Source organism: Fistularia commersonii, chromosome 25 (genome assembly GCF_037954325.1).
Source record: "Fistularia commersonii isolate RoL2024-O1a breed Wild chromosome 25, RoL_Fcom_v1.0, whole genome shotgun sequence".
Classification (NCBI taxonomy): domain Eukaryota; kingdom Metazoa; phylum Chordata; class Actinopteri; order Syngnathiformes; family Fistulariidae; genus Fistularia; species Fistularia commersonii.
Window position 1 is genome coordinate 1,320,171 of NC_141308.1, and position 19,068 is coordinate 1,339,238.

At 41.4% G+C, this 19,068-nt stretch overlaps 2 protein-coding genes across 3 annotated transcripts; both read right to left on the minus strand.

Annotated features, from left to right (window-relative positions):
- Positions 1–167: 167 nt before the first annotated feature.
- chrng (cholinergic receptor, nicotinic, gamma) lies at positions 168–5,229 on the minus strand. Of its 2 annotated transcripts, none has more exons than XM_086172104.1 (12): positions 5,087–5,229; positions 4,376–4,512; positions 4,222–4,266; positions 4,021–4,145; positions 3,693–3,848; positions 2,521–2,618; positions 2,223–2,423; positions 1,885–1,999; positions 1,491–1,605; positions 1,129–1,390; positions 915–1,048; positions 168–794 (listed from the first exon to the last, which is right to left on the minus strand). In XM_086172104.1, exons 1-12 carry the CDS (start codon positions 5,148–5,150, stop codon positions 591–593), a joined length of 1,656 nt encoding a protein of 551 aa, XP_086028230.1. In that variant the 5' UTR covers positions 5,151–5,229; the 3' UTR covers positions 168–590. The 2 variants fall into 2 exon arrangements, with proteins under 2 accessions (XP_086028230.1, XP_086028229.1); XM_086172103.1 differs by having other exon boundaries at positions 4,376–4,515.
- A 1,157-nt stretch (positions 5,230–6,386) lies between these two features.
- On the minus strand, positions 6,387–14,461 carry prss56 (serine protease 56). Its single transcript, XM_086172797.1, has 14 exons — positions 14,155–14,461; positions 12,412–12,570; positions 12,065–12,319; positions 11,738–11,927; positions 11,500–11,608; positions 11,252–11,408; positions 10,215–10,357; positions 9,891–10,050; positions 9,599–9,787; positions 9,314–9,505; positions 9,015–9,193; positions 7,372–7,957; positions 7,177–7,283; positions 6,387–7,064 (listed from the first exon to the last, which is right to left on the minus strand). Exons 1-14 carry the CDS (start codon positions 14,255–14,257, stop codon positions 6,891–6,893), a joined length of 2,703 nt encoding a protein of 900 aa, XP_086028923.1. The 5' UTR covers positions 14,258–14,461; the 3' UTR covers positions 6,387–6,890.
- Between the last annotated feature and the right edge of the window lie 4,607 nt (positions 14,462–19,068).

The following is a 19,068-nucleotide window of genomic DNA, read 5'->3' on the forward strand; positions in this document are numbered from 1 at the left end:
ATCTGCCTTTTGTTGGGGTAGATAGGAACCAACTCAGCCATAAAATTGAAATCCTGCTTTCCAGAGGAGGGGGCACTGTAGTATGTAGCATGTTGGGTTCGAGCACAGCTTTGGGATGTCTGCTACCTCTATATGCGTTCAGAAACTTCACAAAGAGGATGAATATATTTTTTCTACAGTCGCCATATTTATTGATTAAATCAATACCGCAGGTTTCAATTCATCTTCTTGATTTTTTTTTAAAACACTAATAAAGAAATTATTAAGAAATTAATAAAAGCGTTGCTATAAAGGTAAAATCCAAGTATCGAGGGATACTTCTCTCAAGTGTCAGAGAAAAGAGAACGTTTTCCTCATCATGAGAAACACTCAATGATCTAACAAGATCCTGGGGTCCTTGGTCAAGCTATAATGGTTATTGAGCTCTGCTAAATAACATGGTGCAGAGCTGTGATTTAAACCTTTTGAAAACAATCAATAAAAAAAAAAGAATCAAAATTCACAGTCATCACCCCGACAATAAATAATGTCTTCGAATTCTTCTTTTGTAAAATGGATGAACTCTCCGCCATAGTTCCCACCAGGTCCGGTCATACTCCATTCTCGGACAGATCTGAGAAATTATTTACTGTCGGGAGGTACTTCTTGAGGTCGCCAAGAAAAGGTGTGGAAGGAGGTTGGTTGAAATGGCCCATCAGGAAGATCCCAATTGTGCCTATAAAGAATACTAGTGTCATGGCAATAAAGCAGACACGATCAATCACCCGGGCAACCAGGAACCATTCTTCATTTTCCTGGGGAAGGACAATGTCACATTACAAGGTGTAAAGCGATACCTAGCAATTTTGTGTTTGAAATGAAATGACAGGTAAGAACACCATCACATGATGAATGGAAAACAACCTAGAGCTTACGTTTTGGAAGTTGTTCTGTTGTCTGGCTGTTTCGGCGATGTGTTTGCATGAAGCGACGCACTGTTTAAGCTGCGGAGATGCTTTCGCCAGACTGAAACTGAGCTGCTCTGCCGTACCCAACTCCAGGCCGGTATCTAGGTACAAAACAGATCGGCTGTAGTTCTGCTTGTGACAAAGGGCACATTCTCTAATCTCATTTTTCGGAACGGCTTACACAGCGTCTCTAAGACCGATTTCATCAAGCCTTGTCTCTCTTTGAGTTGGGCAAACATGAGCTCGGTCCGAGCGATTTCCATAGTGTGTTCCTCCGCCTGGGTGATGAGGGTCATCGACCTGCGGCGTCGGCACGGAACCAGAAAGGCACCATTCCTATCGGTGTCCGGAGTTTCACCGCTGCGGTTTTCTGGGGTGTTGCTCTTTGGTGTCCAGGGGCGCATCCGCATCCTCAGCAGTCGAGGCAAGATGTTTAGGAGGATCTAAATATGACAAAGTGTCGCTGTTGGAGAATAGCTCCGTGCCATCATCACTGTGAGATTTATTAATGTCAAAGGAAAAGGAATGGAGGACTAGACTGACCTTTCTGACTTTGTCTGACATCACGTGAGTGTTCGGGGTCCTCAGGGACACATTGAGGACGATCACACAGTTCATCACCACCGTGGTGGTTACTGACATCACAAACATCAGATACCTGCAGTCAAGGGGAAACTATGTCGTAAAGTGAAAAAGGTATCTACAGATATGTGCAAATATGATATATATAATCATCATAATCATTCACTGTATTGTATGTCCTAGGTTAAAATTAATTTCAACCTCAGTCTCTGTCTGTCTGACTTGAACTCCCACTCAAAATCATTTTTGTGTGCTCCCTCATTTTCTCTTCCCACAAAAGAGAAGAAAAAGACTCCACTTTGATATTTAAATACGTTCTGAGTGAAAATGTTGGAATTTACACAAACGGACACACTTTCCAATAAGAGGCACGGCATTTGACGTTTCTGGAACCTTCTTGGCGATGAGGAAGAGGAACACCGTCTGGCCCAGAAGTGTGGCGATAGACATGGTGCACTTCTGACCACCGGCTGCAAACACAACAGATTTAATAAGTGGAGTCAAGATCGTGTGTGTTTGTGAAAAACTTTCGCTTTAGTTGTTATTGCTTTGCTTTAGTTGTTGTTGCCATGTCTGTCCCATGGGTTTCATGAAAGTCAGGACCATATACCTGAATTTTCACCTCCCTATAGCCTACCATGGGTGAAGTCAAAAGCAAAAAATGACAAATAAGAGACAAGAAGGAGAAATGACCTTTGGCAGGCAAGTAGTAAACAAGTAGGCAAAGGGAGGAGAAGAGGACACAGGGGGCTATAATATTGATGATGTAGAAGAGCGGCTTCCTCTGGATGATGAGAAAGAAGACCACTTCCTGGTACTCAAGCTCATCTTTTGTGTATTTAGTGTTGATCACCTTCTTGGCTGGCCTGTGTCTGATGACCCACTCTCCATTTTCTAGTTAAAAGAAAATGCAGCTTTTATGTATAGTTATCAAAGAAGGGGGCTTATCTAAAAGCAATGTGTGAAGGTTGAGTCATCTGAGATGTTGTACCTGTGAAAGCCTCGGGATCAATGTCCACCCACTCCAAAGTGTAGTTATCCTCCTCTTTGAGAACAATTTCAATCTCATTGGCACTGTAGGTCTGAGAGCTGGACACAAGGATAAGAGCCGTTGTCTGTTACTACTTGAAAATAAAAAACATTTATTCCTTTTTACAAGACAACAAAGGGAAAATGCACCATGAATGGGACTATTGTTTCTTGTTTGGATGCGACTGATGCCATATAAAAAAACAAAAAGAGCCTGTATCATTTTAGAAACACGAGAGTCTTAAATCAAGATATCTCAAGCATTTTCACCCATGTTACAACGTCTGTGCGTACGATATTTCTAAGATTCAGGCAGATTAGAATGTTGCGATTTCTTAAGGAGCCTTTCACATCTTAAATGAATAATTCTTTTGAGAAATGCAGTGCAATGTGCAATGTCTTAAACTATTTTTTGAAGAAATAAAAGTATACTTTCTTTATGTGGCAAGATGTTCATATTTGGTATACTGCTGTAAAACAGGAAGTCTGTCTCAGCTTTTTCTGCATTTATTTGCCTTAGAAGTTTTCCCTTTGTTTGGTAGCCACTATTTGATCAAAATTTCTTTATGGATACAGTTCTCGTGACTCAGGACACTGAAACAGGAAAAGAGATTTTTACTCATGAATATGTCTTGTTGGTAAGTCACCCCAGGAGTTTAGGTAACTACCTGTTCCTGGCATATCATCAGAGTTTTTTGTCTTTATACAAGAAAAGATGGCAACTTGTGTCGGCAATATGCGAGTACATCCCATAGTGTGGGACCTGAATGGTTGCCTGTGTTGTGTTATGAAATTAGGCTATTTCGCTAGATCTTCCACGGTCCCGTTCTCCCTCTGAAAGGTGATGTGACCTTTTATGGCAGTTCTTGAAAAAAACAACAAAAAAAAACACCAACTTTGGCAACGTTTTTTTAGATTCGCACAAGAAAAATCAATTGCAGCCACCTGCTCATAACTCTAATTCATACTTGTTTCCTCAAGATGACACTGCCAACATGCGGCACGGTGGGAGCCTCCCATTCTCTGCAATTCCTTCTGTTACTAGTTCCAAGAGAAACTGCGCAAAGTGTTATGCAATTCATTTCGGTGAGTGCCATTTATCGGCACACACCGATACCGATAGTCTCAACTCACCGGAACACCATGGTGCAGTTCTGCCAGTCAAATGGAAAGTAGTTAACAGTGATGGCACAAGCGCTGCGGTAGATGGCAGGAGGCAACCAGTACACGCAGCCATTAGGAGACACCAGCGCATTGCAGTAAAGGGCTACTTCAAACTGGCCGTCCACACTGTGCACAGGTCACAACAGAGGGTAACCGCCTTTATTTTAGATGCCACGGAGATGGGTTCAGTGACTTTTTTAAAATCCTCACTACACATTCTATACAGTATAAATAAATAATACATATGATATAACCCAGCCTCTGAAACAAAATGATGTTATGGGGTTTATATACTCACTTGTTTTCAAGTACAATGTCCGGCAGCCATATGCTCTTTGAAGGAACGCGAAGCTCAGAGGTGATATTCTCATACAAAACTGACCTGGGAGGTTCATCCCATCTCAGCCGGTAGTCACACCATTTCTTCAGACAGAAATGATTTTGGTTCTTATTTATGAAATCTGCAAGTTTTTTTCAAACTATTATCATGCCGTGTTACCATTTCTATCCAAACACTAGTTGTGAGGGCTTCCTCCTTCTCATTCTGCAAAGACAAAATCATAATGTTTTTTGTTTCAATGTCTGTTAAGAAACAAAAAAAACAATGTTAAGTCACTTAGCATATGACACTTTAGAGGGAAAGTTTCTCTTACCAGGGAGATGAGGTTGGTGAGTGTCATCTTGATGTGGACCTGGGTAACATCCCTGCTTTTCTCCATGGGTCGAACGTTTTTGTTGTACCCCTTCATCAAATCCTTGAAAAGTTCACCTTCAAGGTTGACTGCTGTTGCTGCTAAAAAAGGCAAGAAAACGAAAACAAAAGATAAAAACAGCTGATGAGGAGGAGACATTTTTTGATAATTTTTATTAATTTTATCCACTACTTTCTGTAAACTGAAAATTAGACTTTGTATTTGTGAACATAGTTACAAGGTCTTTTGAAGCCACAAAACAGGATATGTGTGTGTCGATGACTCACAGAGTAGAAAATATGCAAGTGTGGTGAAATATTTAACATGCTGGTGGAAAATGATTGTGGACTTTTCCAAGTGAATCGTCCGAGCTGTGCTGTACATCGGTTGTTAGCCCACAGCATGACCTCACTTTGACTACACCAATAAGTACAAGTTATTTGCTGTTGCTGTGGTGTCCACACATATAGATAATTACTGTTAATAATGACCCATTGTTCAAATTTGTAATAATACAGCAGCTTTAGTAGGTACCAAACAAACTTCTGAGTGCCAGCTGGACAAAAGATATATAGATATATATACACAGATACCTTGTATCTTTGTACATATGTATATATATGTTTTACAGTTTGTTATATTGACAGAATCCACAACAATGTGGTAGCCTACCTGGAACATATATCATGAACACCCTCATGAGGAACAGCAGAAAAATAAGAGGTCCAGAATCCATCACTGTGTGTTTGCGCTGCCTGGCCTCTGGCAGAACTATGATCCCAAATCACATCGCATAGACTCTACTCTCTGGTGGTGTTCTGCATATGCAAGTATGAATATGTGCGTATTCCTTTCAGAGCCCACTAGGCTAGAGAAGGGTTGAGAGGATGATTGTTGGGGATAAATTTATTTCAAGTACTGCATTGCCAGCTGTCACAATAATACACACACCCATGCACGCACGCACACACACACACACACACACACACACACAACACATATTGTATTGCCAGAATAGCTGGCTGGGTATCCATAATATGTCAATGAAATAACTTAGGTGATGGGTTGGTGGACTACTCAGGGACAGTAGCAAGCCATAATCTATTAAAATGAGCCTGCACCCCTGTTCTTCAGATAAAGTGATACTGTAAGTTGGGTCCTTTTACAGTTTACTGTGGATAATAACTTTGTGTAAGCTGGGGTCTGTTGCTTGGATGTATATATTCTTTCCCTGTTTCCCTCACAACCCCACACACATATGAGTATCAGGCAAGAATGTGACTAATGTGCTGCAAGAGAAGTGTGTTTACTCAGCTGTTGTGCTTACATCCCCTGTCCGTCCTTCTTTTAGGACGTGATCGGTCCTGGCTGAGATTACGCGGCTGATCTTTATCCCAAAATGAATTTGTCTGAATCACCGCCCCGCTCAAACAGCACTGATGCCGCAACTTCAAACCGATGCAGACCAAACAAGAGGCAAATGTTTTCCTTTTGTAATTGCTATTTTCTGACTTCTGACAAAACTAACAGACTCTTTGGTAATTACAATTTGGTGTCCAATTACAGCTCTCATCCTGGATATAATGAGAGTAAACAGGGGAAGTGGAGTGGGGGGCACCGGTCACAGCAGCTGCTGTGTTGACGGTAAAGCTCACTCATGAATGTTTTGAAGACTAAGGTCAGTGCTGGGGTGCGAGATGAACCAATCAACACTTCCATAGAGACTGTAACTTGCAGCTAAGGCAGACCTCTCCTCTGCCGCAAAATCCTGTGGGATTAGCACCATTACTGACAGCATTTGTGAATATATCCCGTCAAACTCTGAAAAAGAGAAACTAATGTTTGGATTAAAACTTTGACAGCAATTTTATTTATATATATATATATATGTGTGTGTGTGTGTGTGTGTGTGTGTGTGTGTGTGTGTGTGTGTGTGTGTGTGTGTGTGTGTGTGTGTTTGTATGTATATATACATATTTACATATGTCTTACAAAAATACAAATTATCCTCTCTATACAAATAAATATAGTCTGAATAAACTTGCATAATATATACATTCTGTGTTCTTCACAAGAGGCTCAACCTTTGCAAAAGACTTTATGACAATATGAATAACTTATCATTTTTACAGATTCATAAGTTAGAGAAGGCTGTGTCTCCAACCACATAAAAACATGCTGGGATGAGGCAATTGATACATTCATGGTCTTCATTTGAAGACCATATCCAGCTCTCAGGAAGGGCGAGACTCTTTTGTAATGAGTAATTCTTTCCATCACGAGACTGTGGAGGAGAACAGTTTGCTTCAGTGTGCGTCGTTTGTGCGTCTTTGTGTCTTTGTGTCAATACAGATCTACAGTCAAATAAAAAAGGCTTCTCTGGGGCTCTTCGAGCCACTCTGGTTGAACCTTAGTGCCACAGTCCCTCATTTGAGTCTTCATTTTGTCTTTCGTGCGGTTTCACTTGGTGTTGACATTAAGTCTTGAGTGCCTCCAGCGCTAAAGCAATGATCCTCGGCACGCTTCGGTAGAAAGATTCATTTTCCAGGCCCACCAGACTGTAGAAAGTCATCGGTCTTCCACCAACTACAGCTCTGACCCTTGCCTGGTAAAGTCCTCGGTCATTCTTGGAGCTCAAATCGACGAGGACCTGAACAAAAGTAAGGGTATTAGAAGAAAAAAAAGAAGGGACACGACATGCTATATCCAAGTTTATAACACACCAGCGCATATTGGCGAGTCTATCATGCTAGATCATTTACCTCTTGGAAATTCATCCGAAGATTTTTATTTGGGATGCTTAAAACCCACTGAAAAGATTCCCTGACTTGGCTGACTTGCAACGCAGACTCTCTCACTCCCAGACACACTGTGGGAACAGAGGGATATAAGAATCCATATTCACTCAGGACCAAGGCAAATATGTAAAAAGCGTTATTGTTGGTGAAGGCACGTACTTTTCCCACCGGTCCCAGGAATCTGTCGCTTGCGAAGAAGGCTTCTGAATTTTCTGTGGAGACTAAAAGGTTTAACGGCATGCACAGTTTGTCTCGGCTGAGCTGTCGTCTCTGTGTCTCCCGCAGGCTGAAAACCCTTCACTGGTTGCTCCTGAAGTGGTGAGGATGTTGGTTCTCCATTCTGAGCGATGGCAGGATCGTCCAATGAGGTGTCCCACATTTCATCCGAAGGATCTCTACTTGGCAGTATTTCATCTTGTGACTCGTCCCCGGACACAATTCCATTTTCTGACTTCAAGTTCTGGATTTCATTCATAAGGGCGGTTAGAAGCGACCAAGGCTCCTGGGGCTTGTGGGTTGAGGCAGAAGAACTGGCATGGGTTTGCGTTACAGTCAAAGAAGTGGAATTAGATTGCGTTACAGTGGAAAGAGTAGGAATAGATGGAGTATCAGGAAGCATCTCCTGGAGGTAGGATGTGTCCAAGTGCAGAACAGGAGGAGGAGCCCGAGAGTCCAGTTTGGAGCGCAGCGCTGAAATAATGGTCCGATATTCTCCCACCAGCCGATGAACTGAGGGGTCTCCTGCCTGGAGATGACATAAGAATACAGCGGATAGTACAATTAGCTTCAAATGGATGCAAAGAATTATCTGCATCTCTTAGTAACAGCCTGTGTTTCCTAGACTCAATGAGAGAGAAAAATATTGCTGTTGGATAAACAAACTTAGTACATGAGAAAAATGTGTATATGTATCTATTCTGTTAACAATGTTAAATTCATTATGATTATTAATAGCAGCATAGAATTCTCCATTATCAAGTTCATGAACCACGTTTCGAAGAGAATTAGCAGAAAGAAAGAATTCTTGGGTAAAGTCGTGCAACAGTAATGACGATCATGTGTTTTTCATGATCATTACAAGAGTGCTCCAAAAATAAAGATAATTTATTTTACATACAGTACAGAAAATGTTTTCTCGTGTGACGTTTTGATCAGACATATACTCTTTCTCAAATGCTCACCAGAAATATGTTGACAAACATGTTATTGTGGCGCCATTTTAAAAGCGGTTTTAAAGGTTTTTTTCAAACCTTTATTCAGTCGACTTTTTGATCCGGCACCCATTCCGAACTGGGCAGCGGATGTGCATGTTTTTTCTTTTTTCTCTTTTCTCTTTCATAATAATTACGACAATTTGACTTCATTTCCAGACATTATTTTGCACACAGTCAAAATATTTCGGTGTTCTTTCAATGCTAGACCTGCACTTATGTATAATACTTCCAGTTGAATAGTGTGTTATTTATTTGATTCAAAAAGCATTATTTATCCGATACACGTGCTGATATACTTACTGTTTCAATATATATTATTTATACATGATTATTTGTGTGAAAGGTCCTGTGATTTTAAAATGCCATAAATAATGCTTGTACGATGCAGGTAATGTTTCAAAATATGGCATGATGAAAATGTCTATTTTCAAGTTTTGCGCAGCAAAACCCTTGTCTAAAATTCAAATTAAAATGTCATAAAATCAAAATGCTAACATGATCCCGACATATACATTTGTAATGATATTATTACTCCAACTACTTCAACTTTATTTGAACTCTTTGTCAATGAATGAATTCAAAGCATACCTGCAAGAAAAGGTTTTCCTCTTGTCTTAATGTTTGGATTTCATTGTCAGTGTGTTTATTCATTTCCTCTGCTAAGTTATTCAGGTATTTCCCCCAGTCATCCAATGAGGGACCCAAACCTTGGAATAAGGCTGGAGGGACTGGAGGAGGACCTTGCTCCTCTGGCACCACAGCACCTCCTAGAAGACACAACAGCAGTAAAACGCCTTAAAGCAGTGTCCAACAACACCATGGATGCACTTGGGAAAAACACACTATTACATCTATCAACAATGTAACGTTATCCTTTCATTTTGTACCTTTAAATTGCGCAGAAGTGTGTGGTACAGCCACATCCCTCCTGTCTCTTGTGTGAGGGAAGGCTGTGCTGTAGATGTGCTCGACCAGCTGCGGGAGAGTCTGCGTGAAGAACGTCAAGTCTACTTTATCCCTGATGTAGTCCTCAGCCCTCTGGAGCAAATCCAACAGGGTCTGCAGGAATGACCGCAACTCTAGATGAAAAGGTGTGGAAAATGTGAAACCTTAATTTCACCACTTTTTTATTGTCAGATTGGTCAAGTTAGGCATTTGATTTTTTTACTCACGGCATTTCTTGAAACGTGTGAGGCATTTGTCCTCAGCCATCTGGCTGCAAACGCTGGGGTTGTGACCGGGAGAGCAGGTGAGAGTATAGAAACGACAAAGCGAGCTGAACTCTGACCTCTGCTCCTCCTCTGTCATTTCCGTAGTCTTTAAGAGCTCTGGACATGTTGGCTCACGGCTCCCAAACGACTCTGAAAAGGAACAATGTAAAAGCTGTAAAATGACAACAATATTTGATATACCTTGCATGTGTGTCAAAGCATTTCTTTTCTTTTGTAATTCACTCGAACTCACTCTGTATCTCAGTCTGAATCCAATCAGAAAAAGCAGACACCCGAGTGTAAACTCCGGGTTTTCCTTTCTCCCCGCATCCATCTCCCCAGGACGTAATGCCATACAACTGGAATCGACCCGATATTCGGTCCTGATAGATCAGGGGGCCTCCGGAATCACCCTAAAGGACGCGACAATGTAAATAAAAAGTCAGATATTATTGATGATAGTGCAAATCAACAGTCAATGTAAATACTTAAATGTTTCAGTAGCAGTGGAAGATAAACTCAACTCAACAAAAATGAAAATGTATGAAAAGCTGAACGTTCCAAGGATCGCACCCACCTGACACGAGTCGATCCCTCCAGAGAGATAACCGGCACACAGCATGGTGTTTGTTACCAGCTCTTTGCCAAGCGTGTTCTTACAGGTGCTCTGAGGAAGTAAAGGCACTTTGGCCTCCATCACCACGTCTGCAGAGGGACCGTCTGTGAAACAAACAAATAAAAGTAATACACAATATTAATGTCTAGAATGTTACTGTGACAGTGTAGCACAACAGAACAAGACTATGGTGACCAAACAAACAAGCTGTTAATAATAGCAAATAGCCTGTAAATTCCCAGGGTTTTAAACTCAAATACACAGGGGGACAAATTAAAAAAAAAGGTACAAAGAGGGGTTTATTGAAGATACTGAAATTATCTTACTACACATATTGAACCTGGAACAAACAAAACGTATTAGTTATTACCTACGAAACGACATTTATCATCAAATAAATTATAAAAAAGATAGAAAATATAAAATCAGCGTTTATTTCTTACGGCGCTATCTGTAAATCCAAGTGAAAATATTTTGCTACAGGTAAACAACAGCCAAAAAATAATTTCCATTCTAAAACTTTCACTTTCCTTACTAAAGTGTCCTTTAGTAGCAAGAGAAAAAAAACTAAACAAAAATGAAACTGCACCGCAAACTGTAAATGCGTTAAAGCTCAGTTTGCTGCTCTGTGATGCTCACAAGTCTTAGCCAGTCACTCGGCTGTCACTAAAACCGCACTTTCTCAGAAAAGAAGCGTGCGATGTACCGGCGGGCCAACTCGAAAATTCATTAGACATTATCATGTGGGCCAAAGATAAGTAATTCATGGGCCATTTGGGGTCCACGGGCCCAGTTTGACACGTTGAAACAACAAAGTTTAACAGACTGAAATAAAATATACATTTAAGACTTATTTAAAAGGACTCTAACCTTTATGCTTACTCAAAACTACATGAAATTGGATTCTTAAAAGAATTCACAGATAGTTTTAGGATTCTCACAGACAGCAACATAATCAGAACTCAAATAGCAAAGACTGAACTCTTTCTCCTCCTCACCTTCATAGAGCGATCCCCAGCCTGCCACCAGGCACGGGCTACCAGTAGGGGGCTCCACACCAGAGGGGAGACAAACAGGGGTGACACGATCAGAGAGGACCGCTGGGGATGTCAGCTCCACCAAGGCGATGTCATTGTTAAAAGTCTTTGGATTGAACTGCAGAAAGGAGAGACAGCGCTATGAGTGATCACCTAAACTTGATCTATTTTTCTAGTTATCCTATTTCAAGTTTTCTGTGCGACGTTACCTTGGGATGAGGAATGATGCGATTGACACTGAGAACCTGCTCATCGGGGTCAGTCTTGGTGATGTCAAACTCACCCACTACAGCAGTCCAGTAGCTCTCACTACGGCTCCTACAGGACGGAGTAATAACACAGTTTCACGTATTAAACACTGTGTGATACACATACTGTATGTATGCGAGTATATGCAATACAGAGTACAGCCATTTGTACTAAAGAGCTACACACGATTATCCTTACCCAGCAAAACAATGTGCCGCTGTGACCACCCAGGAGCTGTCCACCAGCACCCCTCCACACATCAGGCCACCATCTAGCTGGAGATTGACCAGCCAAGGCCAGCTGCCCGGCGGGGCAGGAGATCCGCCCACGATCCTGGACCGAGGTTGCGTCACATTCTGCGTTCTGTATGATCTTTGACCACACACTGCTGCTGGGGCAGAAACACACTTACGGTCAGGGAATGAAGCACATTCAACTTTTTGCAGATAACTGTTAAATGGTGATATGAGCATTACACCGACAGAACTGTGAGGATATCTGCTTCAAACACGTATATTCCCTCACCCTGCACGTGTGTCTGTGTGGCAGGCTCCAGGTTCTGCATTGTGTTAAGCAGGCTGCACTGGAGGACACGGGCGCTGCAACTCTCACCCATGATTCTGATGCAACTCTCCTTGTCCAAATCATCAGATGGACAGCGATGCTGATAAGAAGCGCAAGCCTGGCTCAGAGCCCAACTTCGCTCAGCTTCGCCCTGAAGCTTCTGGGCCTTGCTGATGACATCACAGCTGGGCTCTGATAAGGTGCTGCCAAAAGAGGCTGGTGGACAAGAAGGGGAGATACGGTCAGCCTTGGAAAGCATTATTTTGCTAATTAATGAAACTAATCTCAACATGAGGTGTTGTACTCACAGCAGGACCCAGAGGGCTGTCCACAATCCTGAAAAAGGCAGGGTACGCAACCCTGGCAGCCCGTCTCGACTCGACTCCTCTCAGATGAGGCACGGTCGAGAGCGGACAAGGCGCTTGTCATGGCGGCCTCCAGGACCACGGTGCCACGGTCAGACAGCGCTGCAGAGAACCAAAGGAAGTTGATAAAACAGTGGGAAAAGAAGGAGTGAGAAACAGAAAAATGCAATAAACAGGCAAGCTCTGATTTGCGGACAAGAACGTGATATTAAGGTTTCCCGCTTTTTATTTGAATGCTCATTTCTGAATCAAAATCATCCACCCGTTTATTTTAATGCTCCCTTGAACTTTATAGGTCCTTTAAAATATTGGAAGTTTAAGGACGACCTCGGCCAGATTTTTGTGACAGATTTTTACTGTCCTTTAGGACAAAGTGAAGGAACTGAGACATAAAAATACAGCATACAAACTTCGGTCACACGCTGGTAAAGTGAGCAAAGCAAAGAACCAGAAAGTCCATCGAAAGTCATTGGAAATTCAATGGATATTTCATATTATAATAGATACCGAGATAAAGTTCTCCAATTATGTTCTTATCAGTGAGTTCATTTGAAATGTGTTAGTATCAAGATGTAGAAAACGGATACTAAAACCTTTCTGAAGCAGGTTTCTTCTTCCTTCTATAGCATAAATTCTTGAGCAACAATTAAACTATTTGAAACAGAATGATTAGATAAAACCCAGGATACAGCAGAAACAAACACAAGTAATACAGTAATGCATTTGTGTCATTTACTCTAACAAGGACAAGATACTGTATTTTAGTTGAACTCACTGCCAAATTCTGCCAAATGAACAGCACTTTTGTGAAGGAGAACTTGGCAACAGGTAAACGGATGAATCTGATATTTACTGTTTGAGCACTAAGCTTCAGTGTGAACTGGTGCAGGTTTCTGGCATGTGTGTGAGTAGCCCCCGTTTTCTCATGCTGCTCTTTGAGCTCATTGGCAGCATGTTAGGGACAAGAGCTCACGCTCAGTGCGCCACTGGGGCTTCCATAGACACACTTCTAAAGGACCGCCAACCCTGCATCCCCCTCTGTGCTGCACCACATCACAGGATAGGCCACTAACAACAACAATGCTGATTGAAGACTTAATTGGAAGGCCATGGCAGAGCGGGCAGAGACTGACGGGCAGGGACAGGCCCCAGGGGCACGGGCTAACAGTCTCAGGGCGGCTTCGCTCCCATGGTTTTACTTTTAAAGACTCAAAACACACACTGGAAATGTTGTTATTTATATGTCAGATTTGTAGTCCTCTGAGCACCGGCTGCGGAGGAGCAGAAGCCTCACATTACTGAGCTTCATCAATTTCAAATCATGAGACATTTATGAAAACATACCTACCTTTTGCTTCTGTCATTACAGCTTATAATTTTTCTCTCGCGTAATATCTTGTATAGCACTTATATGTTCACAATTGTTAATATTGATTGACATTGATTGACATTGCGATGCTCTTTTTAACCTTATCAACAATTGAGGCATTCCCACAGTTGGAAGGCAAATGGAAATATAAGTGCTCACCACTTCCTAAAACTTTGCATGCAATTTAGAATATTCTTCACGCAGGAGATCCAGAACCTTGGGTCATACAGTATATCAACATTGTCTCGTACTGATGTTGTTATTGTATACATTGAGCCGTAATCAAGAAGGAGAGAGAAAAGGTGAAGAGATTTTACCTTTTAGAGCACTTTGAGGCATTCTGTAGACTTCTCGCCCTGCTGGCGCTCCAAACAAACAGTCCAGTCTAGCAAACAGCAGTGATAGCAGCACTAGCAGCATGGTGTAAGAACATCAGAAGTCCACTCCTCCAGGAAAACAAACAGACTGAGGACAGGACGACACGTGGGAAGTCTGCAGAGGATGCAGAGGTGCCGGTACTGAGTCTGGCCTGTGCGTCCAGGTCTGTAACGTCTCTGCGGCTCTGCACAATTCCCGTCTCCCTCTTCCCGACTCTCTCCCACACTGTGGTGAAGAGCATCTGCCTGGAAATGTATGTAGTGGAACAATAAGTGCATGAAGTGGTCCCTCATATATATAGAGTCCCCAGGGGTATAACAGCGAGGGGGAGGGAGAGATGAGAGGAAAGAGAGAGGGGAAGAGGAGGGAGAAATGCTCTCATGGCCAATACACAAACAGATGAATTCATTAAGATTGTGACAGCAAATCGGGTGCAACTTGCCAAGGCTGAACATTACAAAGAGGTTTGGTTTTGTGAAAGGAGACAAGAGGGAGGGCGAGAGATACAGTTAGGGAGGGGGAAAGGGGAAGGTATAGTGATTGGCCGGGCAGCCGGAAAAGGGGTGTCGTTCGAATTAATTAATATGAGAGTAAGAGGGAGAAAGTTATGCAGATAAGTTTACGGGCTGACGAAACACCGTAGCGGAGAAGCATTGAGCGATGGAGATGCGGAGGGTCTGGAGTTGAGGAGTCAAAGCTTTAGTGGAGGTAGCAGGAGACGGAGGGAGGCTGAGTGACTGAGAGGGGGACAGCGAGAGAGGGAAGTGTCTGCCATTCTTCGTGCCTCTCAAAGAGGGTATTGTCCCCGGCGTCCCTCTGAGGATGCCCGCATCAAAGGCTGCCCCCGGGCATCACTTGGCCGCCGCCTCCATTGATCACTTACAGTCTTTTATCCCCCCCATTAAAATATTGTCAGTTCACATCACTTTTGTCTTTCTCTGCTGAACTCTGCTTTTGTTACATAAAGATGTGGCAAAAAAGGAGCTGTTGAACTTTTGTTTGTTTTGTTGTTAAAGTTTTGAAGAAATTTAAAATTAACCGACAGATTTGTTTTTGAATCGATAGCCATTTTGGAGTGAAATCTCTTGTGTTTTCAAGCTCTGCAAGAACAAGAACTACTGATAAATAGTGCATTATTTCTGTAGTTTCTAAAATTAGATCAGTTGGGTTTCAACGTTCTGGCCAAATACGCGGCGGAATTGTTAGATTACATATTTCTGCAAGGCCAGGCTTAAAATACCGGCTGGATTGAAAGCGTTGTTCATCTTTTAAATAACATCTTGGGTAAAAATTATACATGATGAATGCAGTTCTGTATCATCACAGTACAGACAAGCACAACAAATGTTCCCCTGCGACACCTTGCGTTTACAACTGCATCAGACACACTATTAAAATAAGCTGTGGGTTTGGGTTTTACACTGCAAAAGTCCAAACCATCACATCTCATAGCAGTTGAACACAAAATTACCCAAATTGGAGTCAACGTTTTGCCAATTCGATGGCGGAATGAGAAAGAGACGTGGCCGAATCTTGCAGGGCATCAAAGGGAGCCGTCCATTGCTGCCATAAGCCAACAGAGTTCGCACTGTTATTATTATTTAAGATACAGGTCTCTGTATCTCTATCTATATCTCATTCGAAATTTGCGTAGCCGACTTTAAGACGGACAATTCAAATCATCCAAGTCATCCAAGACCGGCAACAAAAACAACCTTGAGAGACAGAGCGAGCTGGCGAGTGGCCAGGGTTCGAGCAACTCCACGTAGATGCTAAATATGTTCTTTTCCAGAAATTAGTTGTATGTTCCGATGAGTGCGTCGTGCCCCGGCCCCCTCCATGCACCCATGCAGCACAATGGCCCTGATATCTGAAAGCAGGCTCAGGCGGAGCGGAGCGGGAACGGCATGGGACAAACGGGCGGCGCTCTTTCATTTCTTCCCTCCCTCCATCCATTTGTCTTTGAAGTCCTTTGATTAATTTGCCTTCTGCCTACTTTTCCCTCATCTATCCGCTGAGCATGGAGCACCAAGCTACTCTTTCTTCCTCTGCCAGCCTGCCTCTATCTGTAATGGGAATATTTTACCTATTTTTCCTTTCACTACAGTGGCTTTATACAAGTGATCACATTATTACTCATAGCATTTGGCACACAATTCACTGAATTTAAGCAATAGGCTTGAAAATGAAACAGTAAATTGAATACACATTATTAATAACAGCAAAAAGGGTGTTACATAGATCTTTTTCAGTGCTGTTAAACTTTGAGGTTTATCAGCAGGGCATTAATGCAAATGTCGTTAGTTAAGAAAAGACTAAAAATTGAAAGAGGGTTAACTTTGCTGAGCTGTGATACAGTGCTAGCGTTATACTCACGTCCAGACAGGTTTGAAATTCTGTTCTAAAAATATTATTTTTAGTTATTTTCCTTATTTTTCTTCTTTTTTCTCTAAATATATCGTGACTCTTCATGTAAGACAATAGGTTCTGCTGATATTGTGTTGCAATTATTGTTAAGGAAATGCTAGGAATGCAAGGAAGGCGTTTTCATTTTGCAGCCGTTGGCTTGCTGTGTTTTTGATATCAGAATTACATTATAATGTTTCTTCACGCATAGATATCTGCAAACGGTTGCAGAAATGGTAAAAAAAAATAACAACACAGCCCAAATAACTCCACTGAAATTATTATTTTATTTTAGGTGTCTTATTTGGCATTGTAAAGTTTAACTTCCAATACAGAAAAAATATACATCATCATTACGATATTACTCTTAACACAAATTTTTTTTTTTTTTTTTTTTTTTTTTACAATACAAATGGTTCGATTTTATTTCACCGGAGAGAACCGTCCGGAAGTTATAATTGCAACGGACAAGTTGGCTAAATTAAAGACGATGTTTCACAGCTCATGTGAGAAGACTTATGCTTGAAGCAGTGCTGATTGGACTAGCTGGCCTATGAGCTATATTCTGAGGGGCGCACAGGTCACTGGCTGGCTGCAGGGCAGGTTATGTAAAGAAAAGACACAATGCTCAGACCAAAATTACACCACAATGAGGACCTGAACAACAATCGTGTTGAATAACACCCAGATATTGTGTTCAGTTATGAAACCATTTCTCCCATTGTCTAAGGGAGAAAACAATTGAAATCTAGGTCAGTGGGGTACGCAAGGCCGAAGAGGTTCCCAACATTTCAGCACAGACAGACACTTGAACCCCCCGACAATAGTCAAGCAGCTCGTCTGCACAGGCCTGTATTGGGTCATTGTTAGTCATGTTGTTAATTAGATCTATTATGACCTCAACAATCACATTAACTGCCATTAAAGACACATTAACCACAAACTGTTCAATCATGAAATGTCCAATCTATCTGAACGCAGTGATAATGAAGAAGTGTTTGATGCTCATTCTAGGAGGGACACAATCTTCCCCTTTGCATAAATGAAATTCTTTTTTAGGGTATAAAATGAAAAATGACATATGAAGCGGTGGCTCCTTGACTTTCTACCAAGTGTGAAGAAAAACCCCTCACTCCTTCGGAATGGTTAATTGATCATCTTTTTTATGGTAAATGTTTCTCCCCAAGGAACACCCACTCATGTACCCCTGCATGAAAACTCAACAAGATTGTCAAGAAAACCCTCTCCATATTCTATCAGACTCCTCCTCATCCCATTTTCACTCTTTGTGTCTTTGCACGTGTGCACAACCCGCTCGTGGTGGATAACACCACATCACCTCCCTTTTCAATGAAGAGAAACAGAGCGACTCACTTTTGTCTATCTGTCTGCTTTTGTGCTGCAACAGGATGTAATATATTTGCTTGAACGAAACATGTCACAAAAGCTACCTACACCTTACAAAGATGAATATAAGTAAATATACGGATAGTGTACGTTTTTGGATATACATACTTTTATATTGTATACTTTGCTTGTTCCAAGTATGAATCTTCTAAACTGAGCAGCTCCAATGGTTCAGTGTGATGTATACATTATCTGGAAACTTCAGGCTGAAAGGTTAGGGGGTCAAGCAAGTAAATATAAAATATCATCAATATGAGAGGAGATGAGATGTACTTTGATGCTAATATTATGCTTGGGAAATTGTTTAGATAAAAAATAATTATACAATAATTATTATATTATTATATTATTTTACTCTGAAGTCCATGCTAGCTGACAAGCTTTGCATGCAACCCTGCACCTGACAGCTCAAACAGGATAAGAAGTGTATAATTCTCCTGAACCTCCTAGCAGCTGATATGTGAAGGCTGACACCTAGTGTCACAATTTTGAAACGTATTATTACAGACTTATCTCTGCCAGTCTCCTCTAATGTAGCAGAGATCTCCTCTGACAAAAATACACATGAACCCCCCAGATTATCGAGGTACTTTGGTTGAGACAGCTAAGCTAATTGTAAACTAGCCCTTTAAAATAACCTCTTTACTGTCTAATTTGATATAAATGAGTCAATGACTAGCACGTTCATACCGAGTTGTGATGTGAAAACCTTGCAATCCCCAAGCAATAACTTTCCGGGGGGATTTAATCTTTTTTTCAGGTTCCATTATATGTCGATGATAATAATTTCCTCGCCATTACACCGGTTAAGCAGAAGATAAATGAATATTTCTGGTTTGATCATATAAAACACTTGTCGGCTAAATGATAGGAAATGCTAAGAAATATGAGATGATTGATCTTAATATTTATATTTATGGCTAATTTGACAAGTTAATTCCACATCATGATATGAATTCCAGAATGTGATTTTTGTGATTGAATTTTATCATGCCAAAAAAAAAACATAGGGTCCCCATACATGGACTGTGTTTATAACA